This window comes from Phoca vitulina, unplaced genomic scaffold (genome assembly GCF_004348235.1).
Source record: "Phoca vitulina isolate PV1807 unplaced genomic scaffold, GSC_HSeal_1.0 scaffold81, whole genome shotgun sequence".
NCBI classification, from domain to species: domain Eukaryota; kingdom Metazoa; phylum Chordata; class Mammalia; order Carnivora; family Phocidae; genus Phoca; species Phoca vitulina.
Window position 1 is genome coordinate 52,840 of NW_022589784.1, and position 26,078 is coordinate 78,917.

Genomic DNA, 26,078 nt, shown 5'->3' on the forward strand with positions numbered 1-26,078 from the left:
CAGAGCCAACCAGAAGACAGGAGAGCAACTTCTCTCAAGTACTGGGGAAAACACTCCAATTAAAATCCTCTGAAGTCCCTCTCGCATCACCCACCCCCACACACACCCTGGCTCCCAGCACTGGACAACCAACTCTCCTGACCCCCCCCTCCTCCCCCCCCCCCACCCGGCACCCCCCCCTCCCACTGGGTCTCCTGCCCCGTCCCAGCCAGGCTGCACCCCCCCTTCCCACTGGGTCTCCTGCCCCCTCCCAGCCAGGCTGCACCCCCCCTTCCCACTGAGTCTCCTGCTCCCTCCCAGGAAGGCACCAGGCTGCACCCCTCCCAGCTCCAGCTCCTGCATGCCCCCCACCCCTCACCTCCGTGCAGCAACCACAGGGAGCTATGAAAAGTGGTCTCAAGGCCCTGCTTACCCCTGCAGACCCCTCCTGGGTCTGGCCCCAGACCCAGAATGAAACCGACCATCCCTGGCCCACCGAGCCTCTACCCTCGTGCTCTCACCCTGGGCCTCCTCCGTGGGACCCAGGGCTCCTCCCGCCTCTGCGTCTGCTGTGGTTTTTGTGGCCAGGGTCTGACTCACATCAAAGCAGCCCGTCGTGTCAGTCATCGCGACCAGCGCCCCCGCAGCCCCATGCCATCCTGGCCACGACTTGGCCCAGGCCACAGGGTCCACAAAGTGACCGGCCGTCCCCAGCACCTCCTCACACCCCGTCCTCCCCATCTACCACGAGGCACCCATGGACTTCAAATCAAGTTTAATAAATAAAACAGCAAGGGATTCAAGGCAGTTATCACTTCACAGTGTGGTCCTTGGTGGGGTGAGGGAAGGTCGAGGCCAACTCTGCAGACGGGCTCGAGCCAAAACCCTCTCCTGGTGACACCCAGGGGTTGGGGAGCGCTGCCCTGGCCCCGTGGAGGACCCCACTCCAATTTGTAAACAGAAACATAAATAAAACGAGGGAAGCTGGGAAAGAGAAGGACCAGAACCCCAAACCATCTTGCTGGGGAGCTTCGACAGAAGTATGACCCACGGGGTCAGGGGAACGGGCTGGAGCCAGCCCCTCGGTGCTGCAGGCAACGGCGCCTTGGTACCAAGGGGGGTGCGTCACCTGTCTCAACCCCACACCCGAGGCTGCTCCGGGCTGGAGACAGGGAGGAGGCGGGGGGGGGGGATGTAAAGTGCGGCGTTTCCTGAAGTGGAGAGCAGGGTGGAGGTCGAGGGCAGGCGGGGCCGACGTCGAGGTATATGGCTCTGTGCCCCACGGGGTTTGGCACCGAGTAGCAGCTGCCCACGACCCCCGGGCTGGGGCAGACTGTGGCCCTGCTGGGTGCAGGGAGATGGAGCCAAGCGGAGTGCTGAGGGTGCCCCGGGCAGAGGCTGCTGGTGGGGGCAGCATCCTGCCCCATCTCCCCACCTTCCTCGCCTCTGCTGGCTAGACGGGGCCGGGCCCTCCGCCTCTGGCCGCCCGATGGGTCCTGCGCTGGGGGCAGCAGCCTGGACAGCTCGGACCGTGGTGCCGGGCACCGAGGGCACCAGTCTGTGTGTGAGGGGGGCAGGGCAGCGGCCCGGCCACCACTCACCCTGTCCTTGCCGTGTTCTGAAGCAGAGGAGGCGTTACCCGAGGCCCACGAGGAGGGGAGGGGTCGGGAAGACTGGCAGAGGCAGGCCCCGCGGTGGCCCCACGTCCAGTCCGGGCCACGCACGCCCACCCGTGGCCAGGGATCAACAGGTCATCACGTTACAGCTGCAGGGGGAGAGACCGAGAAAAGGTCAGTCCAGTCCCACAGACGGCACGGCCTGGGTGCCGTGGGCTGAAACCGTGGCTCCCGACCTCACCTCCCCCAGCAGACCGTGTTTTCACTTGTGCTGGTGGACAGGCTCCCCAAGGCAGCACTGTCCGTGGCGCCTGGGGAGGGCTGGTGGCTGGGGCAGGGGTGGGAGGAGCCTGGCACCGGCCCCGTTTGTACCTTTTTGGATTTTGAACCATATGAATGTATTACCTAGTCAAAAAAATAAATAAGCCAAATTAAAAGTAGAGAATAAAAGTAAAGAACCAACAGAGCCTGCTCCATATGGCCAAGCCATGCTCGGGCCCTCGGGGCACAGCCCTCCCCTCTCCACAGCGCAGCCTGAGGCTGGGGGGCGGGGACCCGGGGCAGGGGGACCCGGGGCAGGGGCCGCACTCACTGTGACAGGGGCTCCGAGTGCAGCCCGGGGGCTGGGCACGCTGGGTGGGCAGCCAGGAAGGGATTCACATCCCCAATGCCGATGAGTCCAAACTCGGTGACCGACAAGGCCACTTGTGCCGGAGCCACGGCCTCCTCAGGCTCTCCGTTCACATCCACACGGCTGGAGAGGAGAGGCAGCTCCTCGGGGAGGGCCCCGGGCAGGGTCAAGTCCACAGCTAGTCTCGGGCTGCTGCCGGGCTCTGGAGGGGCTGTGGCCGGGGGGTAGAAGGCTGGCTCGGCCAGGGCAGGGGGCCGCCTGGGCAGGGGCACGGCTGGGGGCGTGTCCAGCTGCTGGAACGGACAAGGCCCCGGCTCCGAGGACGGGAGGCTGTCGGAGCTCTCCCCAGGCTCACTGAGACTGCCGGCCGCGCTGTCTACACTCAGCGGCTCTGCGGGGGAGAACACAGCTGAGGCTGGGCCCCCAGGGCACCCACACCAGCTCTCCTGGGACCCACAGCCATCCCAGCGAGAGCACACCCCATTAAAATCACACTCATGCTTTCAGACTGCAACCTACGCTGGGCTACTGCCCAACCTCTGCGGGTCCACCAAAGCCTGTGGACCCCTCTCCACGGAGCTATTTTCACAGAGACATGAAATACAGACACAAGAGAAACCAGTTATAGGGAAACTGTGCACCTGGGCTGACGGCCCTGAATTGGGAGGTTGTAACTCCTGTTTTTTGAAACCAAGACCAAAACACAACAGGTTCAGAGAAATTCAAATAAAACAGAATAAGAGAAGCTTGAAGGCAAAGTGCGGATAAATGTGGAATCTATGTGATTAGCAATTCCAGAAGTAGGAAGATGCCATCCCCCTTTTAGGCAAACCATGGAACCAACCAGATTCTGGAACAATCTAAACCCCAGAGTACAACAGACTCAGAGCCAAGGTCCTCATCCTTATCTCTGTGGTCATGGTCAGAAACTCCAGTCCCGAGCTGGGCCCTGTCTGCTCCTGTGCAGCCCTGAGCCCGGACGCCAGGGAGCCCTGGACACCCATGAGACCTCCCACGTGCCATCCAGGGCCACAGGACACATGTGTACCCTTCCACACAACAAGCCAGCAAGTCCCCGTGGCCACTCATGCAGGCGACACCCCCACGGACCGCTCTCTGGGGTAGAGCCCTGGGGGCCCAGGTTAAGGCACCAGTGAGAACAGGGCTCTCCCAAGGGCAGGGACCCACCCACATTCTCACCTGTGTGCATCCGTGCCAAGGGGTCCTGCTCAGAGCCCAGGCTGTCAGCAGCAGGGGGCAGGGGCGGCGACGAGCGGGGGCGACCAGTGCCGTCGGGGTCACTGCCGTCCAGGTCCTGGTCTGCATCCCTGTGGGAGAGTGTGCCGTGAAGGGGAGACGCCTGCCCGGGACGCCCACCCTCCCCTCCCCAGGGCCCTGGAGCCCGCTGCACGCACGTGGTTCCCGACGGGCCATATTTCCTCCGGCCCAGCCTCGTCTGCTGGGAGAAGTAGTCGTAGCGCTCAGACTTCTTCCACAGGTAGTAGTACTCCACACACTCGCCCACGGACCGGGTGCGCACCTGCGGGACAGCAGATGTGTCACCTCGGCCCCCAGACGAGCAGAGACGGGTCCTGGCACCGCCACTCTTGGACAAAGCAAGACTCCGCCTGCAGCCCCCGTCACCCGCTTCCAACCCGCCCGAGGCACATCCCCTCACCTGAAGTAGGACGGCACCCCATCTCAAAGAGCCCACCACCTACTGGTGTGGACCTGGCACCCTGATCCTCACTTCGGGACCACGTGTCCAGTGTCCACCTTCCTCGCCCCAGACCACAAGGTCCTGAAGACAGCGGCATCCACCATGCCCCTCACAGGCCCAGAAAGGGGGGGAGAGATGACCCTGGTGTAGACCCAGAGACAGAGCCCCTGGCCCAGAAAGGACAATGTGTGAGCCCACGTTTCCCACTGAGTGCGGAGTGTTACTGACACTCCGTGGGAGAGCTGCCCACGAGGGCCATCAAGACACCGTTAAAGGACATGCTATGGGTTTGTGAAACTAACTCAAGATCGTACTTACAACATGACACGGAAAACCAAATAGACCCTTATATGTGAAGTATCCTGGGAAGAAAAGGTGCCACAAACATGTGTCCAGCACGCAGCTGGACTCCACTTGCAAAACCTCTTAGGGCATAAGATAAATCACGGAGACCAAACGAACACCACAGGGAATATAGTCAGTGACTCCGTAACAACATCGTACGAGAACAGAAGGTGACCACGCTTATCGTGCTGCACGCTAACTGATGCACGGGACTGTCCATCACGATTCTGTACACTTGGTGCACTCCTCACACTAACGTGACCTTGTGCATCAACTACACTTCAATTATAAAAAAACTCTTAGAAACCTCTTCTAACGATTTGGGGCATCTTTCCACTTTGGAGGGTCACCCCACAGCAGGCCAAGGAGGACCTGGAGAGCAGCGGGGACAGGGACACACATATCGTCTGTTCTGCTCAATGAGACCTGTTGGCACATCCATCCTGCCAGGGGTTAAGTCCTCTGTGGTCTCCCTGGGGCCAGCTCCAGCAGAAGCCTGAAATGCATGCAGAGGGAGGCCGCAGCCATCACCAGGGTGGGTGGGCACAAAGGAAACAAGGGCATTGTGCCAACAACACTGCGCTCACAGAAGTGGCCTGGGCTGTGGTGGAAACAGTGCGCAGGAAACTGCAGGCCACAAGGCACGGATCCAACACCGCGCTGGGCATGGTCAGCTAAGCACCATCTGTCCCTACACCAGCCCCGAGCAGGCACCTCATTCACCCCAAGCTCCTGGGAAAAGACAGAGGCCTGCACGTGAGCCCGATTTCCGCCAGGCCCTTCCCTACTGCCTACGTTCCCATGAGCCGTGAGGAGCCAGGGCTACTGGCCCTAAAAGGACAGGACAACAGACGGGATGAGGGGTGAGGTGGGGAGACGGACAGAGAAAAACTCAGGCTCTGACACAGAACCACAGAACACGGCAGGCAGATGTCCCACGTGCATGGCAGAGGGGCCAGGGCTCTGCCGAGAGGCCCCCCTAGGAGTCATGCACGAAGCCACGGGCAAACAGCATCACTGTGGGATGTGCAGACGCCAGCAATGACCCAGGTCGAGGGGAAGGCAGGGTAACCTGGCACTCAGCAACGCCTCCCATCATGAGGTCTGCTGCAGGTGGCATAAGGACCCACGTCCTTTGAGGAAATTAGGAGATCTAGGGCTGCAAGTAGGATCAAGGTTGGGGGTCAGCCCCGCGGCATGGGCCCTGGGCACGGTGGCAAGGAGATGGCAAAGCAGTGCCAATGGGCCACGAATAGACAAGACTACTGAAGTTCACCCCTAAGCAGTGTCTTTCCCCAAACCAGAGCCTTCGTTTGGGGACTGGAAGGTGGCCCAGCAGACATCAGCAGAGACTAGAACAAGACATCAAGGGGCGTATGGTGAGCCAGAGGTGGGCAGTAGGGCTTCAGCCATGGCTCGGAGGAGGCCGGTCAGGGGAGTCCCAACCTCACTGTGGGGTGAAGGTGACGTGTGCCCGGTCTCCCGAGCCCCTCCCAGCCCCAAAGAGCCACGGCCAGAGCCTGGCGAGAGCCGGGCGGACAGCGTCCTCACCTTGTTGGCCTGGATCAGGTGGAAATTCTTCCCGTGCACCCGGAAGCCATGCTCAAAGTTCCTGCACTCCTCTTCGCTCCAAGCACAAAACCCATCTGCAAACAGGAGGAAGAGCACAGTGGCATCAGCAGTGTCCAGGACATGACAAGAGCGGAGGGCAGGGAAGGCCGGGGCTACGTGCTCACCTCGGATCACCTTCACATTGAACCGCAGTCTCCGCAGAGCCTCCTCTGCATTGAAATTGCATTTCACCAGCTCGTAAAGCGCCTGGGGAGAAGCCACACTGACTTCCCACCTGTTCACCTCACCCCACACGCCCCTCAGGGACAGGGACACTGGGGGTAGTCACACCACCCTCCAGGGGTGGGGGCACCACAGGGGCGGGGATGGGGCGTTCACACCAATCTCAGAGGCAGGGACGTCAGAAGCATTCACACCACCCCCAGAGATGGGGACACTGGGGAGACATTCATACCACCATCAGGAACGAGATGTCAGGAGCATTCACACCACCCTCAGGGGCGGGGGCATTGGGCAGGCATTCAAACCACCCCTGCGGGTGGGATGTTGGGGACAGCATCCACATCATTCTCAGGGGTGGGGATGTTGGGGAGGCGTTCACACCACCCTCGGGGTGGGGGCATCGAGGGGAGCGTTCGCATCACTCTCAGGTGGGGATGTTGGGGGAGCATTCACACCACCGTCACAGGCAGGGATGTTCAGGAGCATTCACACCACCCTCAGGGGGGGGGACGTTGGGGGGGGCTTCACCCCCCCCTCGGGGGGGGGGAGGCTGGGGGGGCGTTCACACCACTCTCAGGGGCGGGGACACTGGGGGTACTCATACTGTCATAATGAGTGTTCTTCATTTCAACTTGTCACCATCACATGACCACACTGGGCAGGAGCTTCACGGCACAGCTCCCCCACCACCCTCCCAGGGTGGCCTTTCCATTCCCCGTGCCCCTCCATGCCTGACCACCCTCCCCTCCTGCCCCTGCGTGGTCCCCCGAGACACCTGAGCCACTGACTTCCGACCCAGGGTGCTCCAGCACCACGGCCCTCTACACCCCGTGTGGCAGCCCCACCTGCTCACTGTCTTTCACTGATTCTCCCTCCGGGAGCTGCGACCCAGCCATCTCGTGCCACCTCCGTTTCACTGCCCGGTACAGGAACTCCTCCACCTCCCTCTCGGGGAGGATGTTGGGGTCCCAGAGCAGCTGGTCGTCATTCTCATAGACTGTGGAGAAGGAGTGCTGGGGTCACGTCACGGGCACACCGTCCGTGCCCACGCCTAGGGAGCTCCCCCTCCTCTGACAGCCCCGTCAGAAGCGCCTGCCAGGGCACCTCTGGAGGACCTGCCTAGTTCTCTCACACGTAGCAAAGAATGACTACACACAGATCACCAGAGACGGTATTTCATGACCAGGTAGCGTTTACTCCAGAATGCAAAGCTGGTCTAATGTCTGAAAGCCCATCAACATGAGAATGAAAGAAAAAAAAACGACTGTCTCAGGAAACACAAAAAAGTATGTGACAGAATTCAAACTGTCAGCTGCTAACAAAAGGAAACTTCCTCGTCCAACAAAGACCATCTACAGCGGCCTACAGCCAACGACATACTAAACGGGACATGGAACACTTCCCCCAAGTTTGGGAACAAGACAAGACGTCATCTCTCATCTCTTCTTTACCCTCCTGTCCTGGAGGTGTCGCCGGTACAACACGGAGACAAAAAGAAATAAAAGACACAGAGATTGCAAAAAAATGAAGTAAAGCTATCATTCCACGTCACACGATCACATATGTAAAAAAAATAGAAGAGAACCTACAAAATACTAAAATCTGTAAATAAGCTCAGCGGAGTCACTATGTACAAGATCAATTAAAATAACGAATTGCATTTCTACTAACAGAAATCGAGTACACGTGAAATTTTTCAAAAGACCTTTTACCACAGCACAAACGGGCCACTGGGTATGCACGAGACTGCTACAAAAACTCCGCTGGACTTCAAGAGGGGAAACCACACGTGTGACCCGCAGGCGTGGACGGTGCTGCCATCCACTCTCCACAAAGTAACCTCAGCATTCAGCACAACTCTCAGCAAAATCAAGCAGCCGACGAGCTGGTCAGCAACCTCTATGGAGGTACGATCAGGCTCCTGACGTCGGAGGACGGGCACGGTCTCAGACGCGGCTCAAGGGAGACCAGCGAGCAGAAGCCCAACACACGCACGCGTGACAGACACTCGGCTCCTGACAGGCACGTCTTCGGTGCAGCAGGCCGGTACGGCGTGTCCCATCGCAGGGCCAGAACACGGCACAGGTTAAAGGACTCCTGACCCACACCTCCAACCACACGCTCAACGTTAAATTAGTCGGATCGGTGCTTCCTACGCGACAGGGAAAATAGAGGACAAGAGCTTCTGCGAGAACTTCCCTAATGGCGCACAAACAACACGGTCAGAGTAAACACCGACAGCTCGGACGGCATCCCAGGTGAGGACACGGCCAACTGGGAGAAAACGTGGTGGTGCCCAGAGCCGAACACAACCCTGCATCCAGAACGCCACAAGGACGCCCACAAATCAGACAGAGAAAGGCCATTCCATCTAAAAATGCGGAAAAAGCCTTGAGCAGGTGCCTCCCAAGAGATCTGCAAACGGCCAGTAAACAAGATCCCTCTCCAGGGAATCGCCATTAAAGCCACAAGACACCCCGCCCCACCCACAGACGCTGTCAAGTGTGCGTGAGGACGTACGCCAACGGGGACTCCCACAGGTCGCTGGAGGGAGCCCGAGCGGCACAGGCAACGCCCAGACATCTGTCCAGGAAGAGCGCGTATGTCCACAGAGAGACGCACGCAGAGACATCCGGAGCCGCACACGGGAACCACCGCACCACCGACCAACAGTACAACGGATAAGCAACGTGGTCCCTCCACGCCAGGAAACGGCACACAACAGCATACGAGGTCCACGTGCTACACTATGGATTTCACTTCCCAGATGTGGCGTGGAGGGAGACGCCAGCTCCCACCCCCTCGGGACCAAGGACCAGCCATTCCCTGGCAGTGGAAAAGGCCCGAATGCCACACTCAGTGAAGGCTGGGGTTCCAGACTGAGGTCTGCACGCGTTCAGGACAGCCTGACGGTGTAGCTAAGAAGCGTGCACTGGTGCCTTTCTCTGGAGGAGGGTCTCATGTGTCATCAGATTCACAGACTCACCTGCACGGTCCCATGACCCAGCTGACCTGCACGTTCCTGTCTCCTCCTTTACCCAAACTGCTTACGGCGGAGCAAGCACGTGCCACCAAGCCCACATCCCAGCTCCTAGCCCAAGGCCTCGGTATCTCTGCTGCAGGTCCCTGTCTCCTCTGTCTGTCCCACCTCACTGCCAATCTCAGCGACTGAATCATCCTGGGAGAGACTCCTGAGACAGGGGTGCCAGCCCCGGGCCCACAGGGCCTTTGGGGCCAGGAAAACAAGACTTGGGTCAATAGCCAGGTGACTTTACTTCCTATTTTCTTCACCTGTAGGCAAACACGGCAATGCCTATCTCAAAGGACAACAGGCCTCGCTCCATGTTCCAGTGGGGCCATCAAGTCCGGGACAGGTAGTGCCCTAAGAAGAGCGCAGGACAGAGCGACACTGGTCTCTGGCGGTCATCTGGGACAAGGCCCAGACACGGGAAGAGCTGGCTGGGGAAATGTGTGCACACCTGGAGAGGTGAGGACAGGGGCCTGGGCAGGACGGGGTGGACAGAGCTGAGGGCAGGGAAGTCGGGTGCCAGCTGCACAGGGCGGCAGGACCACACAGCGCCGAGCGGAGGGGCAGTGAGCAGGGAGAGGACGTCAACTGGTCCATGTCCTCCTGCCCCTCAGATTCCCTCCAAGGGTTGGGGAACTGGCTCTGGGTAAGCACGCAGCAAGTTCCCTCCTGGCTACACTGGGGTTCTCACTTCTTCTCCCCGTCTCCCACGCTCACAAGGCCCCACTTACGTTTCTCACCATGGCGGTCCAACTGCAGGCTGCTGAGGTCGGCTTGGAACTGAGGCCCAACCATGATCTCCTGCAAAGGCAAAGGCCCAAGGCAGTCAGGGCTGATGGGAGGCCCAGCCACGAGGTGCTGACGTGGGCCCCAGGGTGGCCGCCTAGAGCCCCGGGCTCATCTGTGCCATCTGCCCACAGATGCCTAGTCCTGTGGTCTTGAGCACGAGAGGCAGAAAAGGGTGTGGGTGTGAGTGACGGTGTCTGCACCCACTTGTCCGTCCGTCTGGTACAGCCAATCCCGTGGCAAGGGGGGTGAGGCCCGAGGACCCAGGAGTCTGAGGTCCAGCCCAAAGGCCCCAGGACAGGACCTCGGGCCATATCACAGGGACAAGAGCACAGTCAAGGCTCTAGCCCAGCTCACTGCTCAGGAGCCACATGCTCAGCTCTGCCCTGAAGGGCCAGAGACCCACTTTCAGGGCGCCACTGGGTCAGGGCCACTCACCTTCTTACATTTGTTGGCAGGAAGAGGGTCCTCCTCTGTGTCGGAAGAGGTGGAGGAGCTAGGCTCTTTGTCTGCATTAGCCAGGAAGCAGGCTTTGGGGAAAGGGGGGCAGCTGAGTCGCGCCCACGGCTCCGGGGGGCCCACCCTGGCTAGCGGGCTCTGGGCGCCACTGCACCTCCCCCCGACTCTCCGTCCACCGGACCCCTACACTGTGCCTTTCCTGAGGAGTGTGGCCCACACCCTGGCCACATGACGGCTGTGCAACAGGCCCAGGACTGGGGACTCAGGAGGCCTCCCCCTGCTGCGGTTGCTACCCTGCCAAGCCCTGAGCCCAGCACCTCACCCTGCCAGCCTCACAGGATGCACAAGCAGGCAGAGCCGAGGGGAAGACGGTCTCAGGCCACTGCCCCAGACCTGACAGACTGCAAGTTACAGGAACCTGTCCCTCCTCAGGTCAACCAAAGCCACTCAGTCTCCGCTCACAGGTCATCAGGAAAGTGGGAAGCCCAGAGGAGCTCAGACTGAGGTCAGGGCACCCACGGGGTACGAAGCATCTGTGCGCAAGTGCCTGGCCCCCCGCAGCCCGGGGCCCCTCCATCTGCATCCCAGAGCCGCGCCGGGCCAACCCCAGGGGAGGAGCAGGGGGGAGCACAAGTGCCTGGCCACCCCGCAGCCCGGGGCCCCTCCATCTGCATCCCAGAGCCGCGCCGGGCCAACCCCAGGGGAGGAGCAGGGGGGAGCACAAGTGCCTGGCCCCCCCCGCAGCCTGGGGCCCCTCCATCTGCATCCCAGAGCCACGCCGGGCCAACCCCAGGGGAGGAGCAGGGGGGAGCACAAGTGCCTGGCCACCCCGCAGCCCGGGGCCCCTCCATCTGCATCCCAGAGCCGCGCCGGGCCAACGCAAGGGGAGGAGCAGGGGGGACACCTACGTCCACTCCGGTTAGGAAAAAGGTCAGAGGCCTCATGGGAGGTCACAGACGGGGTCAGGTCATCGGCTGACGACTGTGTCTCTTCCTCTTCTTCCCCTGAAAGCAAATCCTTCGCTATTTGTTCCTTTTAACAAGAAAGCAAAGAAGGTGTTTGTGGTTTGTTTCGACAACCTCAAGATAACATGTAGTAACAGCGAGTAACAGTGCTAACACGGTGACTGACGCCACGAGCCCACTCTGGATGCTCCTCCCCTCTGCAGACAGAGAGGCCAGGCACAAGGGCAGGCCAGCAGGGGGCACTCCCTGAGCCCAGCCCTGCAGCCTGGGGACGAGGGAGTCCCCGCGCTCTCCACTAAGCAGTTTCCACCTCCGGTGATGAAGCCCGCCCTGCTGGCACCCGCCCTGTCAGGACCCGGAGGGCCCGGCCCAGGAGAACTGGGCCGCCTCTCTCCTCGCCGGCCTCCACTCCGCCCCTGCTCCAGCCCAGCCTGCGGCCGCTGGGACCACCAGCTCAGACCGTGTGGGGGACCGTCACACCCGTCCTCAGTCCACGCACCTTGTCCAGGGTCATGTCCGGGAGGTTGGCTGCGCTGTCACTGCCCTCGCTCTCCCGCTCCGAGATGGGGTCTGACGCCTCATAACCATAGAGGGCCAGCAGCTCATCGAGGGGCATGTCGCTGCTCTGCAGGGTTAGGGCTGTGTCAGGAGGGGCTGCTCGGGGTTCCGAGCCCCTCCGTCGCACTCACAGCAGCTAACCCCAGCCAGACCCCAGTCCTGCATCCAAGGACTCCCTTAACCCCGCGGAGAGGCAGGGACAAGACACCTGTGCCCAGAGAGATCCGCTCTGTGCCCGAGGTCCCCAGCCTTGAAGAGTGGGGCCAGGAATGGCCTCTCCCTCCACAGGGTCCTGCCCAGGCTTAACCCCAGCAATGGAGGATGACTCGACATCTGTAAATCTACCACCACACCTGGTGACGTCGGAAAATCAGAGTAAATCAGAGTAAATCAGACGTCGGTAAAGGGAAAAACATGGCCATCCAAGAAACATCTGGTAAAATCCAACATCGCATCGGGTAGGGAGCAGTCCACCACGTGGATGCGACAGGACGCTGTCAGTCCTCGCCAGCAGCGCAACCCCACCCCAGCTGACCGAGAAGGGAGGCTCAAGCCCACCAGAGGGAACGGACAGTCGGAGACAACAGGACGAGAAGCGGCCCGGCGAGGAAGACGCGCACGACCATCACCTTCCTCTCCAGTCCTGTCCCCGGGTCACCGCTTCTCCCGCCTGCCTCTCTGCTCCTGACGCCGACACTCTCTGGCTGCACCACGTCCTCACACCGGCAGCCCCCCAGACACCCTCACTCATCCCCCCAGGTCAGCTCCTGCCCCGCCCTCGCCCCTCCCCGTGGAGCCCAAGCGCCCCCTCCCACCCTCCAGGACCCCACTAACGGGGATGTTCAGGATGCCTCTCACACTTTCTAACTGTGCGCCTGCTGGGCAATTAACACAGGGGCCCTACGACCCCCAGATGCCTGGGACCCTTTCGCAGCGACTGTCCTGAGAATACGACGGCATTATTTCTGCCCTCCGTGCCGGCACGCGTGCTGAGGGAGGGAGTCACGGGTGGGGCACCGCACCCTACAGTTGCGAGCCGTCAGCGGGCATCCCTCCCCGCCACCCACTCAGTTGTAAACGTGCCGCTTCCCTCGAGGATGCCCTGTGCAACATTCCTGATTGTATTCTCGCTCTCGCGGAGCAGATGTCGTTTTAATTTTCCGTGTGAGGAAAGGGGAAGCACTGGGAGTGCCTGCCACCCCCAAAGTGCGGGTTTGTGCGGGAGCGCCTGAGTGTTGCGGCAGCGGTCCCCACCGCACAGCTCCGCTCTTGAGGGACAGACCGGCCGGCAGGTGATGACAGGCCTCCTGCCGGGCGCCGCGCAGACGTCTCAGACAAGAGCCCGGTCAGCCATCCCTCCAGACAAACAACTGACTGTGCTCGCTGCAACAGCAAACCTCAGGCTTTTGAGCAAGAAACTTTTTCGAAAATCTGGATCTGACAACATGAGCTTGATAAATTTGCAATATCGTTTGTTAAGGTGATACAAAAACGGCAGTGTTTCTGCTTTTATCTTGGAAATTACATTCTTTCTTAATCAGTTTTTTTTAATTTAAATTCAGATTAGTTAACACATAGTGTAGTATTGGTTTCGGGGGTAGAGTTCAGAGATTCATCAGCTGCATAGAACACCCAGTGCTCTCTCCATCACGTGCCATCCTTGAGGCCCGTCCCCCAGTCACCCCCTCCCCCCAGCAACCCTGCTTCTTTCCTAGAGTTCGGCATCTCTAATGGTTTGCCTCCCTGTTCTCATCTTACTTTATTTTTCCTTCCCTTCCTCTATGTTCATCTGTTTTGTTTCTTAAATTCCACCTATGAGAGAGATCACATGGCATTTGTCTTTCTCTGATCTTAGTTTTTAAATATTATATCTGAAGAAAACCTAGGTGAGATATTTAATACATAGCTAATTTTAGTTTTTGGTTAATTTTGAGATGTTTTAAATTCATTTTAAACTTTTTAAAATTGTTTTTCCCTTTTCGAAGAGAAGACTTTTGTCTTTGGTTATAAGACCAAACTGGCACCAAGCGATGAAGGGCACCAAACCAGGTAAATGCCCCATGATTACTGCTTAAAAAAATTTAAAAATTCTCAATACTTTAAAGATGTTTGATGAAATCAGTGTTGATATTTTCATGAACTGAAAATTCACATGCCAAAGCGCTAACCCCCAACGTGACTGTATCTGGAGATGGACCTTTGCAGGAAGAATTACAGTTACATAGGATGTGAGGATGGGACTCTGATCCAGTGGGATTAGGTCCTTAAAGAGACCCCAGACAGCTTACTTGCTCTCAGGCACGTGAGGACACAGAGAGAAGGCAGCCGTGTGTAAGCCAAGAAGAGGGCCCTCACCAGAAACAACCCTGCCTGACCCTGAACGCAGACTTATGGCCTCCACAACTACATTGGTTAAGCCCCCCGTCTACGGTATTAACAAGCGAGGTTCTCAGATTTTGTAGTGTGAACTTACATTTGCAAGATGGGCAGGCTGGAGAACCAGTATGCTGCAAACATCTCACCACGCAGAAGGTAATATGATCACACAGTGGGGAGAGCCACTGCAAGTTCACCACCAGGAGATTCCAACAGAATCACGTCCAGAAAGTTCACAGGATAGGATTGTAGAAGCCACTCTGCACCCGCCCCAAAGCTACCACTTACTGGATTCGGGTGCAGCCTCAAGGGATATCCACAATTACCTGAGAAGCTGGTTAAGTACTCTCCCCTCTTCCAAGAACAGATCCGTATGAGACCAGATTTTACTTCAACCAAAAGAACAAATTAACAAGACAGCAGCTGGGTTCTCATGTTCGCTCCTGCATTTACGAAAATATAAAGCTATTCCACTCTTCTCCCCAACCTGTTTTTGGGTTTTCTTTTTTTTAAAGATTTATTTATTCCATTTTTTATTACTTTTTTAATTTAAATTCAATTAACATATAGTATATTATGAATTTCAGAGATAGAGTTTAGTGATTCATCAGTTGCATACACGACACCCAGTGCTCATTCCATCATGTGCCCTCCTTAATGCCCATCACCCAGTTACCCCCTCCCCCCATCCCTCCATCAATCCTCATTTTGTTTCCTATGATTAAGAATCTCTTATGGTTTGTCTCCGTCTCTGATTTCATCGTTTTATTTTTTCCTCTCTTCCCCTACGCTCCTGTTTTGTTTCTTATATTCCACATGAGTGAGATCATATGATAATTATCTTTCTCTGATTGACTTATTTCACTTAGCATAATACCTTCTAGGTCCATCCATGTCAATGCAAATCTAAGTATTCATTCTTTCTGATGGCTGAGTAATATTCCATTGTACACATGAACCACATCTTCTTTATCCATTCATCTGTTGAAGGGCATCTCGGCTCCTTCCACAGTTTGGCTATTGTGGACATTGCTGCTGTGAACACTGAGGTGCAGGTGCCCCTTCTTTTCACTACGTCTGTATCTTCGGGGTAAATACCCAGGAGTTCAATTGCTGGGTCATAGGGTAGCTCTATTTTTAACGTCTTGAGGAACCTCCATACTGTTTTCCAGAATGGCTGCACCAGCTTGCATTCCCACCAACAGTGTAGGAGGGTTCCCCTTTCTCCACATCCTCATCAACACTTTTGTTTCCTGTCTTGTTAGTTTTAGCCATTCTAACAGGTGTAAGGTGATACCTCATTGTGGTTTTGATTTGTATTTCCCGGGTGGCAACTGATGTGGAGCATTTTTTCATGTGTCTATTGGCCATTTGGATGTCTTCTTTGGAGAAGTGTCTGTTCATGTCTTCTGCCCATTTCTTGACTGGATTATTTGTTCTTAAGGTGTTGAGTTTGATGAGTTTCTTTACAGATTTTAGATACTAGCTCTTCATCTGATAAGACATTTGCAAATATCCTCCCCCATTCTGTAGACTGTCTTTTGGTTTTGTCGACTGTTTCCTTTGCCATGCAAAAGATTTTTATCTTGATGAAGTCCCAAAAGTTCATTTATTCCAGAGAGAGATAGAGAATGAGAACATAAGGGAGAGGGGGAGAGGGAGACACAGAATCCCAAGCAGACTCCCCGCTGAGGGCACAGCCCACACAGGGCTCAATCCTAATACCATGAGATCAGGACCTGAGCCAAAACCAAGAGTTGGACATTCAACCAACTATACCACCCAGGCACCCCCAACCTGTTTTTGTTTTAGAAGTTATTTTTTCATTTTTTTACAGATTTATTTATTTGAGAGAGAGAAAAAGAGAGAGCAGGGGGAGGGGCAGAGGGAGAGGGAGGAGCAGACTCCCCGCGGAGCAGGAAGCCCGATGCGGGGCTCAATCCCAGGACCCTGGGATCATGACCTGAGCTGAAGGCAAACGCTTCACCGACTGAGCCACCCAGGTGCCCCTATTTTTTTTTTTCATTTTTACAAATTCTATAAATTGTTTCTACTAACAATGCATTTACCATATAACCTACACAAAGCTCTCTGAAATCCTCAATAATTTGGGGGGCACCTGGGTGGCTCAGTCGTTAAGCATCTGCCTTCAGCTCAGGTCATGATCCCGGGGTCCTGGGATCGAGCCCCACATCGGGCTCCCTGCTCAGCGGGAAGCCTGCTTCTCCCTCTCCCACTCCCCCTGCTTGTGTTTCCTCTCTCGCTGTGTCTCTGTCAAATAAATAAATAAAATCTTAAAAAAAAAAAAAAAAAGAAATCCTCAATAATTTTTTAAGAGCATAAAGGGGGTTCTGAGGCCAAAAAAGAGAGAACAGTGTGTTTAATGCCTATAGCCCTAAAGCCCCAGGGGCACGACCAGGTCTGGCCTGACCCCCCGCGACCTCAGCTCCTAGCACAGCGCCTGGCGCTTCACAGACAGACACACAGGCAGTACTTGTCCCTGTGAAATCTGAGCAGCCTGCAGACTGCTTCCACCAAATGCAGAAACGTGACATTGCCCAGGGGGCCCCACCCACACAAGGGCAGAGGGGACCAGCTCAGCCAAGTACCTGGGCAATGAAGTCCTTCTCCAGCTCCCCCTCGGGCTTCTCTGGGTCTCCCGCGGCCTGCTCGCACTGCTCCCGGATGCCGTAGTTCTGGGACAGGATCTCTACGAGGTTGAACTGATGGTCTGCAGAGCCCATGGACACCACTGTGGAGGAGACACCAGCCTGCATGAGCTGCTCACCCCACAGACCCCAAGCATCATGCAAGGCGCAGGGCGGCGGGGGTAGGACCCGACAGTGGCCCTGCTGTCACCAGGACAAGCCCCACAGCCTGTGGCCACGTGTACACGTGTGCTCGTGCGCACACATGGGAACGGCTGTGTGTGCGTGTGCGTGTGCGCACACTGGTAGTCAGCACAGTCCGCCACCACGGAGCACTGCGAAGGGAAGAGCACGCCAGCTAAGTGTACCGTACGCACGCACTCTGGGAACGTGGGGGGTGTGCGGTCCTGGAGGCTCGCCCGGTCTCCCTCAGCACACACCCCTGTGGCGGCGTGGGGAGGACCCCACAGACTAGGAAGAAGTGAGCACCAGGGGAGCTAGGGCGGGCAGAAAGAACAGAAGGCCCCGAGAGGGCCGGTGCCCCGTCCGGCAGGCCCTCAGCTCCTGGAACGGAGGGGATGCCGCATGCACACACCCACACGTCACCGCAGGGACAGCACAGTGCGGGGGGACACACAGGAGGCCCAACAAATGCTAGTCCTTCCTCCAGCCTCAGCGGGACAACAGCGCGACCACCCGCAACGGGCCAATGGGTGGCAGATGTGGCCAGGTTTTTGGTTTTCCCAAAAAAACCAGGATGCGTTTATCGCTCTCTCCCCATTCTGGTCTTCTTCAGTAAGTCAAATTTAAAGAGAACAAAGACAAAAGGAAATGGCGAGGGCTCCATCCACCCAGGCCAGGGAGCAGTGAAGGCTGAGGCTGGCCTCCTCCCTCCACCTGGGTCCACACGCAGGAGGAGGGGGAGCTGCAAGGGGCCGCCTTCTGGAGCAGGGGGTGCAGAGCACCTGGGAACAGTGCCCACCCAGCGCCAAACCCAGTCTTCCTGCCTTGGCTGGGGTGCCTGCCAGGCTGGCCACCCCAGGCCAGAGGCCGTCTGGTCCTCTCCTGGGCTGCCCTGCCCCCACTAGAAGACGAGGAGAGAGTCCTGGCTGCTAGGCCCACACCCTGTCCTTGGACTCTGGGAGCCAGCACACTGTGTCCGGCTCTGCCTGGCTGAGCAAGACGCTGTCTCTTACAACCACAGAGGCCCTGGTAGCCCTGGGCAGTGGGAGCGGAAGGGCAAGGAGGGTACCTGCTGCAGTCTGCAAGCTGGGCTCCCCCGGGCACAGGCTGTGAGCGAGGCAGGAGGCCACGCCAGGGCTCTGCCTTTCCAGTGAGGAGGCCTGCGGAGGAACAGAAGCAAGGTTGGCTCGGCTGGTCTGGAACCCACTGGCAGATGTCTCTGCAGGACGCCGGGGAGCAGGGACAGCTCAGAGCCCGACTCCCCAGGCAACCTCAGGAAGTGGCCTCAGCTGGGAGAGTCTCCCTTGGCTTCTATGCCGAAAGTGACAGATTCCCAAAATCATACAAAAAGTCCAGGGACCCAGATAAGCCAAAACAATCCTGAAATAGAACAGTTCCTGATTTCAAAATTACTACAAAGCTACAGTAATCAGAACAGCGTGGCAGTGACATAAAGCTAGACCCATAAGCCACGGGGACAGACTTGAGAATCCAGAAATAAACCCACAGCCGTACTGCCGACTGAATCTCAACAAAGGTGACAAACAGCTCAGTGGGGCATGAACAGTCTCTCCAATAAATGGTGCTGGGACAACAGGAAGTCCACAAGCAAAAGAATGAAGACAAGTGCCTACTCACACCACACACAGATGAGCTCAAAACGGACCCAAGACCTTCAATATGAGACCTAAAACCTAGAACTCTTAGAAGAAAACACACGAATAAATCTGCTACCCTGGACACACACACATGGTTTCTTAGATAGGACATCAAAAGCATAAGCAACAAGAGGAAAAATACACAAATAAAAACGTTTCTGCCTGAAAGGACAGCACCAAGGAAGTGAGAACACAACCCACAGAGGGAGACGAGGTCTGCAGATCACGAGAAGTGACCTGCATCTGGAATACACGAGGAACTCTTACGAGTTTACCTTTCATGAAAAGGTAACTCAATTTAAAAATGGGCAAAGGATCTAAACAAACATTTCTCCAAAGAGATACACAGGTGGCCAATAAGCACATGAGAAAACGCTCATCGGAAGACACAAATCAAAGGAGGGAATGCAACGCTAAGCAGGAGGTCTGAGAGGCAGTCATCGGTCCTGCAGAAGGTAAGCAGGGTTAGGACAACCCAGCAAGTCCACTGCTAGGCAGACACTGAAGGGGTCAGTCTGTCGTCCCAACATACGCCATTCGGCATTAGGGTTATTCTGAGGTGAAGCCAACTGAGCAAAAACAGACACAGGATGACCTCTGCGTTGCCCCGGCCTGCTTCACAGCAGACGTAAGTCCCATGTGGGTGCTTCCCCTCCTGCCCCCAAATCAGGCAGGGAGCAGCTTAGCACGGAGCTCGTGTGTACAAACACACCTTACTAACTAGCCAGGCCTTCCACTACCTCCCTGCATAGCCACGTTCCCACGACCTGGTGCCCAGACAGACTCTAAGTCCTTCTGTGTCGTGACACTCAGTCCACGTGGGCCACTCTTCTGTTGACATGCCCACAGGAGCCCAAGCCCTGACCACCCCCTGGGTTACTCACTGTGACTTCTCCTGTGCGATGTGTGCTACATGAGTTAATAATCTGCTTAATTCTCTCTCAATAATCTGTCTTTTGTCAGTCTAAATCACAGGGCCCCACCTGAAAACCGAGGAGGGGAAGGGAAAGAGATGCCCAAGGGAGAAGAAACACACATCTACGCTAAAGCTCACACGTGAACGTTCATGGTGGGACCTTCACGAGAGCCAAAGGTAAGAAGAATACAAATGTCCATCAGCTGATGAAGACAAACCAAAGCAGAACACAGGAGCGTCCCGCGGCCTCGAGCAGGAACGAGGCGCCCACACGCACGGCCCCAGGGACGGACCCCGAGCCCACGACGCTCAGGGAGGGAACCAGACACAGAAGCCACACGGGTGTGAGTCCACGTGGGTGACACGTCCGGAACAGGCTCGTCCACGGACGGGAGGGGGGCTCGTGGGGGCGGGGGCTGGGGGGGATGGAGAGTGACCGCTGATGGGGTGGTGTTTCCTTTTGGGGCGATGGAATGTTCTAAAGCTGACCACAGATGGTCGTACAGCTCTGGATGTACTGAAAACCACTGAACTCTGCACGTGAAAATGAACTGTATGAATAAACCTCAGCAAAGCTGTCTGCACACACACAGAAAAGATCTGAATATATAATAAAATTAGGTTTAGGGTTTAGAAAAAGTTTTCTAAGAATTTCCTCACTGGGTCCTCAAGAAAACCTCAAGAGGTTGTGTAATCCCTCACCTACTAAGAGAAACAAGGGAACTAAGCTCAGAGAGATCAAGTCACTCACCCCAACTCACACAGCATGTAAGCAGTGCAATTACAAACCCCCACTCAGGCTCTGTGACTCAAAGACCCTTTACAGACCCTTCACTGTACTTGGCAGCACGTACATGAAAGTTCAGCAAAGCCCCGAGAAAGAGCTGGGACACGAAGTGGCTGTGGGTGTGGTGTGTGTGCGGGCCTGTGCGCGGTGCGGCCTCTGCCAACAGCACGGGCAGTTCTGAGCTCTGAGCAGGCCGTGTCCTAGGAAGCGCAGCCCCAGGGTGGCAGAGGCGGTCAGTGGGGGGGGGACCTGGAAGCAGGCAGGGAGCAGAGCGCACAGCGGCCTGCCCTTCCAGGAACAGCCACTAGCCCACACGGTGCGCGGGGCCAGCACCCTAAGTGTCCTCTGACGTCACCTGGGCCCTCTCTAGGACCCTGCAGACTGCTGATACACCAGCCTCCCTGGGCTCCCTTTCCCATCGCAGCCAGGGCAGGCTTTCTGTCTCTTGCTACCATAGCTCTAACAGGGGAACGGAGCGAGGGCAGAGTTTGGACGGCCCATTTTCCAGGGAGAGTTAACTCTGCTGCCTGCAGGAGGGCCTCAGGTGTGGCGGTCTGAGGTCCCGGCAGGCTCTGAGGAGGACTTGGCCCTTATCTGACATGGACACTCAGGCAAAGGAGCCAAGAGGAACAGCTGGGAGGGACAGAAAGGGCAGCAGCAGGGAACCTCCATCCCCTAGGGCAGGGGGGGGGGCCGGGGGTGAGGGGGTGCTGCTCACAGCACCCAGTCGCCTCAGATCCCCAAGTTCATTCCCAGATGACTCCAGGTTCCTCGAAACTCACCAAGGAACTCCCCTGCCCCAACGTCTGACCTCTAGATGCAAGCCCACCCTCAACAGTGGGATTCCCAGGCACTCTACTTCCTTTGTTCAGAACACTCTGGATGTTTCCATCAGAGTCAAAGCCGTCCATTTTGCAGAGGTGGAAAAAAACAGGATTGGGAGAGGGCTTAAAGGAATTAGGAGAAAAGGACCAGTAGAGATGTGGTCCCAGAGCAGTGGGGAACCCAGGTCTTGGCAAGGACAAGGCGAGCTCGTCAGTCCTGTCTCAGGTGGACCCTGATGGCTCGAATGCGGAGGCCAGTCACTAGGAGACTAGAATGCAGGGGCCCTTTTCCCCGGGCAGGTTCCTCCCACTGCCCTTCCCAGCATAACCCACAGTGACGACGTGGCAGATTCCACACTCCAAACTGGCGGCACCCACGTGCTCTTCTCCCACTGTGACGCTGGCATGCCTCCCCCTTCCAGAAGTGGGATTCTGGGGACCTGGATGGGTCTGGGACTCTGGGCAGGGGGCTCCATGTGACTTAAAATGCAGCTCGGTTTCCATCGGGTATCTTCTGGGACAGTCAACAGCCACCATGCTGTGAGGAAGCCCAACCACACAAAGAGGCCTGGGGAGGTGTCCCAGCCAGCAGCACCCCGTGTGAGCAGGGAAGCTTCCTCCCCTGGGGTCAGCTCCAGCCCCAGCCACCAGCCGAGGGCCACGGCATGAGGACCCTGAGTGAAACCTGCCCGGCTGAGCCCAGCGAACCCTCCATACCACAAAAGGTAATAAAACAATCATCGTTTTCACACCGTGAATTTCAAAGTGATTCCTTACACAATGACAGCAGGAAGAGCCTCCACCTACACCCGGCTGCCCCCCCCCAACACTTACGCTGGGCCAGGTGAGGAGGAGGCCCTGGGTGCACTGCAGTCAATGGGGAAACAGGTTCTGCCCGTCTCCACCCACGCGAGTTACCTGTCTCACCAGAACACGGAGAACAAACAAGTGGGAGCGGGTATACACAGTACTGAGGGGAGAAGGCGGAGTCCCTCCGAGGAAGAAATGGAAGGGAGCCAGAGAGCGGGAGTGGGGGCAGGGGGAGATCTGCGGGGACCACATCACTGAGCAGAGGGTCACGGGGAGGAGATGCACTTTACCCCAAGGACAAAGGAAAGCTCTGGAGGGTTTTAAGTACAGGACAAAGACAGTGTACTTGGGTCTTTCACACACTCATCTGGTATCCCGAGGCAGGCAGGACGAAGCTCTCCCATCTTCCCTCGTGGCGCTGCCGGCTACTCCAGCAACGACAGAACTCAGGCCGCTAACGCAGATCAGGCACTTACTGGGAGCTTACAAACCGCCGTCTTTATTGGTTAGAGACCGCTCATTACCAGTAACTTCAAAAGGGTCAGCTTTCCCGTGCAAGCCACTGGGCCAAGATCTCGGGAGACCTCTTGACTCCAGGGTCTTCCCATTTCAGAGATGGGAGAACAAAGCTGTGAACACTCAGTCACCTGCCCAAGGTCACAGAGAGTGGGAGGCTCCAGCTCTGCAACAGGTGCCCTGGGCAGAGGCTGGCTGTGGCTCATCACATCTGACATCTCCACACTTCCCGGTCCTTTACTGACCAGTCTCTCAGGCCCTTTAGGACAGGCACTGTGGGGTCTGTGCTCAGTCAGACCCTCGGGGCCTCACACAGAGCCAGGCACACGGGGAAGCTCACACACAGACCTTCTCCTGCGAAACCAACGCAAATTCACTCAACGGGGCAGCACCGCGCACGGTCAACAGGTGGGACAGGGACACGCTGGGCAGCTGGCCGCTGTGAGGGTTCCAGGGGCTCTGCACCAGGCAAGGCAGAGTCAAAGCCAAACCCCAAAGCTCTGCCAGGCCAAGCATGCTGCCCACCCACCACCCGTGTCCCTAACCAGGAGCACACCAACACGCCACCACCACACCCCTACCTGGCTTCTGCCCTGATCCCCTAGGCCAGCCACTGCCCCCGTGCGGCTTCAGTTCCCCTAAACGCCCCCTAAGGAAGGAGAACTGTCTAAGAACCCTTTGGGTCCAGCCACCCAGCACAAGTGGATGCTGAGGTCTGGCCTTGCACCCAGACACCCACACCCTCTTTGGCGCAAATGCAGGGCCTGCTGCTGCCCCTCAGAAGGTCACTGGTGGGAGAGAATGGCCATTCCCACCTTGCACAACACCTACCCCTGTTGTGCTAAAACAGAACAGCCCACTCACCCCACAACCCTGCCAAATACCCCAAGCACGTGCTATGCCTGGCTGGGTGGGTACCTTCTCCTGTCCGGGTCTCAGGGGCCCCACCCATTTCATGAGCATCACTTGCTGAGGCTGTGGACCTGTGTGGTGTGGGCCCTAACTTCTGCGTGCCCAGACTGAAAAGTCATGTACCAAGAGTCACATTTACTGAGCCCTGGCAGGTGCACTGTCTCATTTAATCCTCAGCAGGGCCCTAAAAGGTGAGAGCAGTCCGCCCTGTCTTATCCAACATTTCAAAGTAAAAAATAAAAAAAAGCCCACCCCAAAATGAAAGTTTTCCGTCCCCGGTTTGACGTGACGCGAAGCTATTTGTTGACTGTGTTTGCCCAGACGGTCCTAGACGAGTCTGATCAAGCGTCACAGTTCCAAACCCCACATACCCTCAAATCAGAAAATCTCTGCATCCCAAAGCACACAGAGCCGCAAGGATTCGGGTAAGGGGTCTCACGCCTGTCTCATGGACCAAGAGGGGTGGCTCTGAGAAGTAAGGCTGGTCGGCCCGTCCGAGAAAGCCCCGATGCCCTAGGCCCCCATCGCACCCCCCGCCCCGTGCCGGGTGTGCTCAGGGCCGGCCCGCGGTCGGAGTTCGAGTCCCACCCGGGGTCTGGACGGAACGACTCTGCGGTGCCCCGCACCCTGAGGGCTCGCGAGCGGGCTGCCGTGCGGGTCCCACCCGGGGTCCCGACGGGTGAGCGCGGCGCGCCACGACCGCGCGCCCAGAAAGCGCTCTCCGCAAAGTTGGCGAGCGCGGGGAGGGCAGGGCTGCGCGCCGCCGGGAGCGGGGGTCCAGGACCGAAGACCGCGGGACCCGGGCTGGGGGTCGAGGGCCCGGGAAGCCGCGCCGGCTACCGGGGCGCGCGCCCCCACCCCGCGTCCGCCCTCTCCCCGCAGGCCCGCCCCGCCCCTCCCCACCCCACTCCGCGCGCCCGCCCCCCGCCCGCACATGCGCACTGCACCCCGCGGTGTGGCAACGGGGGGGGGGGGGGGTGGCCGGGGGCGGCCGCCGACGGAGCTCCGCGCCCCTCGGGCCCCGACGGGCGCGGCGCCCCGAGCCCGGCCTCCGCGCCCCGGGGCGGGGGTCTCCGCGCCCGGAGCCCCAACACGGCCGGGCCCTGCGGCGGTGGCCGCGGGCGCGCGGGGGCGGGGGGCCGGCTCCCCCGGCCCGCTCACTCACCTCCGCCATGGCCGTGTGTGCGCGGGAGGCGGTGGCCGCGCCGGGATCCCCGGATGCGGGGCCACGCGCTCATTGGCTGCCGCGCCCGGGAAGGCGGGGGCGCCGGGCGGGGCCGGGGCGGGGCCGGGGCGGGGCCGGGGCGGGGCGCGGGCGGGCGCGTAGTAGGTGCGCGAAGCTGGCTGTGCGGGGCGCGCGGAGCGGGCACGCGGATGGGGATGCGCGGGGCCGCCGCCGGACGCTGGCCGGGGCCGGGCCCGAGGGGCGGGTGCGGCGGGCGAAGACGCTGGTCCCTGACAGCCACACCTGCGCGGGGAGCCCTGTCCCATTTCCTCCTTCCGATATCCTGGCTGAGTACGACCAGTGCCCCGAGTTGGGGACGCGGCAACGGGCCGCCCATGCGCAACTGCTGGAGCCAGGATGGAAGGCTGGGCAGCGTGCTTCTGGAACTTTCTGCACTTTTGCCCCAGCGAGGACCCATCTCTTGTGCCGCAGCGTCGACTGAGGCTGGCGAAAATGTGGCTGCCCGGTGCTCGGAGCCAGTCCCGCAGCAGGGGAGGATCCGAACTCGGGGCTCTTTGGCTCTGAAGCCCCTTGTTTTTAGTTTGTCGACTAAATGTGTGTGGGCAGTGTGCACGTTCCGAACCTGTGCTAGGCACTGGGGGAGACTTTGAACGTGACACCCCTAACGTTTTAAATTGCATTTAAACATTCACCACATTTTAAATTTCAGACTGACAAGGCCTGTGAGCGTCAGGGCAGAAGGTGTAGCAGGAGAGGAAGCAAGGAGGTCAGTGGGGAGGCCATCAGCTGGCAGAGAGGTCAGCTGGTGACGAGGGTGGAGGGGGGGACAGAGGTGGACAGTTTGGGAAGGTAGACCCCAGAAGGCCCCCAATGCAGTGAAGGTGGACAGAGTGTGAGGACAGCTCCCAAATTTCTGGCTGGCACAAATGAGTAGATGGTGTTCCTACCAAGACTGGGGAGGTGGCGAACTCAAGAGCTGTCAGCCCATGGACTACTGAAAGTTGAGATCCATCACGCCTGATGCTGGATATAAAAGCATTATCCCAGCCCTCTGAGAATCCACCTGTCAGGAGAGAGAACCACTCTTGAAAGGTCTGCCCTGCCCTTGACAATTGCATGAGTCAGTGAGTTCCCTGCTCTTCGTGCTGGAGGTTCAGGCCATTGTGACTGAGAGTCCGCACTGATCCATAGAGCAGTTAGTCATTCATCCATTCACTCATCGAGTCAATCAGTGAACTAAGCAGCTGTCCCCTTCAGCCCTCAACTAGGTGCTGGGCTTGCAGGGGTCCAGCGAGCCAGGGAGATGACCAATAGATACAGTGAGAGGGGGTGTCTGTGTTATAACACGGGGCAGAAACCCAGGAAAAGGGTTTGAGTCAGC

General features: G+C 58.0%; 1 protein-coding gene across 2 annotated transcripts; it reads right to left on the bottom strand.

Moving 5' to 3' along the window:
- Nucleotides 1–597: 597 nt before the first annotated feature.
- Nucleotides 598–24,729, bottom strand: MIER2 (MIER family member 2). Of its 2 annotated transcripts, XM_032394841.1 has the most exons (14): nt 24,677–24,729; nt 18,158–18,248; nt 16,867–17,009; nt 11,823–11,948; nt 11,267–11,390; nt 10,338–10,429; nt 9,845–9,914; nt 6,931–7,082; nt 6,028–6,109; nt 5,843–5,937; nt 3,642–3,766; nt 3,427–3,554; nt 2,188–2,617; nt 598–1,744 (listed from the first exon to the last, which is right to left on the bottom strand). In XM_032394841.1, exons 1-14 carry the CDS (start codon nt 24,683–24,685, stop codon nt 1,723–1,725), a joined length of 1,689 nt encoding a protein of 562 aa, XP_032250732.1. In that variant the 5' UTR covers nt 24,686–24,729; the 3' UTR covers nt 598–1,722. The 2 variants fall into 2 exon arrangements, with proteins under 2 accessions (XP_032250732.1, XP_032250731.1); XM_032394840.1 differs by having other exon boundaries at nt 3,427–3,766.
- Nucleotides 24,730–26,078: the final 1,349 nt, after the last annotated feature.